At 61.8% G+C, this 2,940-nt stretch overlaps 2 protein-coding genes across 2 annotated transcripts in view; both read left to right on the top strand.

Annotated features, from left to right (window-relative positions):
- Nucleotides 1-1,010, top strand: part of LOC103625199 (alkaline phosphatase, placental-like) — a 3,719-nt gene extending 2,709 nt beyond the window's left edge. Inside the window, exons 8-10 of the mRNA XM_008644607.2 lie at nucleotides 3-165; nucleotides 308-424; nucleotides 701-1,010. Coding sequence (XP_008642829.2) covers nucleotides 3-165; nucleotides 308-424; nucleotides 701-987 — 567 coding nt within the window. The 3' untranslated portion in view covers nucleotides 988-1,010. The remainder of the gene's footprint in view (nucleotides 1-2; nucleotides 166-307; nucleotides 425-700) is intronic.
- A 1,280-nt stretch (nucleotides 1,011-2,290) lies between these two features.
- The window catches only part of ALPI (alkaline phosphatase, intestinal), a 2,767-nt gene continuing 2,117 nt past the window's right edge, over nucleotides 2,291-2,940 (top strand). Inside the window, 3 exon segments of the mRNA XM_017727007.1 lie at nucleotides 2,291-2,453; nucleotides 2,581-2,696; nucleotides 2,917-2,940. The exon segment at nucleotides 2,917-2,940 is cut by the window's right edge and continues 63 nt beyond it. Of these exon segments, the coding sequence (XP_017582496.1) occupies nucleotides 2,315-2,453; nucleotides 2,581-2,696; nucleotides 2,917-2,940 (279 nt within the window). The 5' untranslated portion in view covers nucleotides 2,291-2,314.

The following is a 2,940-nucleotide window of genomic DNA, read 5'->3' as shown; positions in this document are numbered from 1 at the left end:
GGGGCCGGCCCAAGCAGGCGCGGATGGAGGCTGTGATGCTGGACCGGGCGGTGGCACGGGCGGGTGAGCTCACCTCCCCCACTGACACTCTGACCGTGGTGACGGCCGATCACTCCCATGTCTTCACCTTTGGGGGCAGCACACCACGTGGCAACTCCATCTTCGGTGGGTCTTGGGGAGGGGCAGTGAACATCCCTCCTCCCACCTCACTCTGTTGCTGCCATGGGAGGCTGAGCTGGCCCAGGCAGGGAGCTGGGGAGAGGTACCCAGCTGGGATAGGGGGTGACAATGTCTTTCTCTGTGCCAGGGCTGGCCCCCAAGAAAGCCAAGGACAAGCGAGCTTACACCAGCATCCTCTATGGCAATGGTCCTGGCTACAGCATCCGTGACGGGGCCCGTCCAGCTGCCAGCCTCCCTGCTGCAGGTACGAGTCTGCTGGGGATGTGGCAGAGCCACAGGGTGGCTGGGGACAGATTCCCAGTGAGTCTGCTGGGGATTAGGTGGAGGCACAGGGTGGCTGGGGACAACATCCCACTGGCATGGCCACAGGGGCCACACAGGGTCCTGATGCCACTGTGAGGCTCAGGAGTCACTTGGGCAGAAATCACACTGACGCAGGAGTGATGGGAGCTGTCCCTCCACCTCTGTGACGTGTCAGGGAGCCAGACCCCCAGCCCCATTTCTTGTCTTCCCCCTGCAGAGGACAAGGACTACAGGCAGCAGGCAGCTGTGCCCTTGGAGACAGAGACTCACAGTGGGGAGGACGTGGTGGTGCTGGCCCAGGGCCCCATGGCCCACCTCTTCCACGGGGTGCAGGAGCAGCACTACATCGCCCACGCCATGGCCTACGCCGCCTGCCTCGAGCCCTATGCCACAGAGCCCGGGTGCAGGGCAGCCCGCAGGGCCTCCCGTGGCACACAGTGCTCCCCACAGCCCCTGCTTGCCCTCCTGGCCCTCTGCATAGCTGCCCTCATAGTGGGAGGCTGAGAGGCTCTAGCTGAGTCCCAGTGTGGACAGGACCAAGGGATGCAATAAAACACAGGTTGTCTCCATCCGTCATGCAAAGGTTCACAGTGGTGGTCACTTCCTGAGGTGCTGCCCCGTGCCTGCTTCCCCAGTTGGCTGTGGCTCCTGCTTCTCTCCTTGGACCAGCACTGGAGGCACTGGGGTGAAGGAGATGATGAAATGCGGGTGAGGGGAGGCCATGTCCTCCCCAGCTCTGCCTGTTTGGGACACAGTCCACAAGGGTTGGTATGTTCCTGGACAGGGCTGAGCAAGGAGCAGAGTTTTAGTCTGCATCCGTGGATTTATTGCTCAAGAAAGCCTGGGCAGAGAGCAGAGTGCTCGGTTCACGAGTGACCCCAGGTGCTCCCCATACCCACCATTGTCCCAGGTCCAATGCTCAGCGCTGCCCATGGCACCCTGGGACAGGACACTGCCTTGCCTGGCACTACAGCACCGTGGTCAGGGCAGGATTTCCTGCCAGCACTGCACATCCTCTTCTCCCTGCATCTGTCTGTGCCCCAAGCCCATCTGTGCCCAGCAGGCACAGGGTGTTGTGCCAAGGAGGTGCCATCAGCCCAGCCCTGCGGCCTTTGTGCAAACTGCTCGGCAGATACATGCTGAACCCCTCCACACACCCTGCTAGGGCTGATCCCTGTCCAAAGTCCCTCCCCGGATCTGCTGGATTTACAGACACTGCCAGCAGCGTTGGGCTGTCAGATCTCACCATGCGGCTCCTGGCATCCCTCACTCTCTGCCTCTGGGCAGGGCTCAGCGCTGCTGTCATCCCAGGTGGGGACAAGGATGGGGACGGGTGCCTGGCTGGCTGCAGCGGGTGTCCAGGGAAGCAGGGTGTCAGCCTGGCTGGCCACAAGGAGGGCTTGGGGAGGGGAGCTGGGGCTGCCCAGCTGAGCAAGGATTAATGGGTATGAGTTACCCCTGCTCTTCTGGGGTTTTTGAACCAGTTTTCCCCCAGGTTTTTGCTTGCTTCTGTGCTGGGGGCTCATCTGGGAGAAGTGCCTGTATCCTCTATCACCACCCCCTACCATGGATTTGGCCCCATCCCACTCGCCAGATAACATCCCATCATGTCTGGTTTGGCTGCCCCCCTTGTTCCCCTGCCCCAGGACCCTGGGGCCAGGCAGTGGGTGCAAGCCTGCATGGTCTCCGCCCACCCCATACAGTCCCCTGAACCACTTGGTCCATGTGAGAGGAGGCCCCAGCATGGGAGTGCCCAGGGAATGAGTACCCCTGGGATGTGGGTACCCTGCAGGGGTGCCTCAGGGATGCCAGTGCTGGTGAGCTGGGACTGATGGGTATTTCCAATGTCCCAGCGGAGGAGGAGATTCCATCCTTCTGGAACAAGCAGGCAGCTGCAGCCATCGAAGCCTCCTTCAAACTCCAGCCCAGGATACGCACAGCCAAAAATCTCATCCTTTTCCTTGGGGATGGTGAGTCTGGCACCCCTGGCACCACTGGCACCCCTGGCAGGCAGGCTGACATGGCCAGTGCCCTGCTGAGTGGGATGTGTGGAGGGCACCTGATCCAGAAGGTGACCAGGACCCTCTCTCTGCCCAGGATTCGGGATCCCCACCATCACAGCCACACGCATCCTAAAGGGGCAGCAGCAGGGGAAGCTGGGCCCTGAGACCCCTCTTGCCCTGGATGCTTTTCCCTACGTAGCTCTCTCCAAGGTAAATTCCTGCATGCTGGACAGGGGCCATGGTGATCCCAGGCATGGGGGCATGGTTATCCTGGGCATGGGGCTGCTGGCACCCCAGGGCTGCACATATGCTGTGCATGGGGTCCCTCCCCATCCCATGCGTGTCCATGGGAGAGCGAATGAGTGTGGCAGGGGGTGCTGGGGGGACACCCACTAGGGACTCCTGCCCTGAGCCCCTCTGTCCTTGGCAGACCTACAATGTGGACAGGCAGGTC

The sequence above is a fragment of the Corvus brachyrhynchos genome, unplaced genomic scaffold, assembly GCF_000691975.1.
Source record: "Corvus brachyrhynchos isolate BGI_N302 unplaced genomic scaffold, ASM69197v1 scaffold162, whole genome shotgun sequence".
Taxonomy (NCBI): Eukaryota; Metazoa; Chordata; class Aves; order Passeriformes; family Corvidae; genus Corvus; species Corvus brachyrhynchos.
The sequence above is the reverse complement of the archived record's forward strand: the minus strand, read 5'-3'. Positions and strand labels throughout refer to the sequence as shown.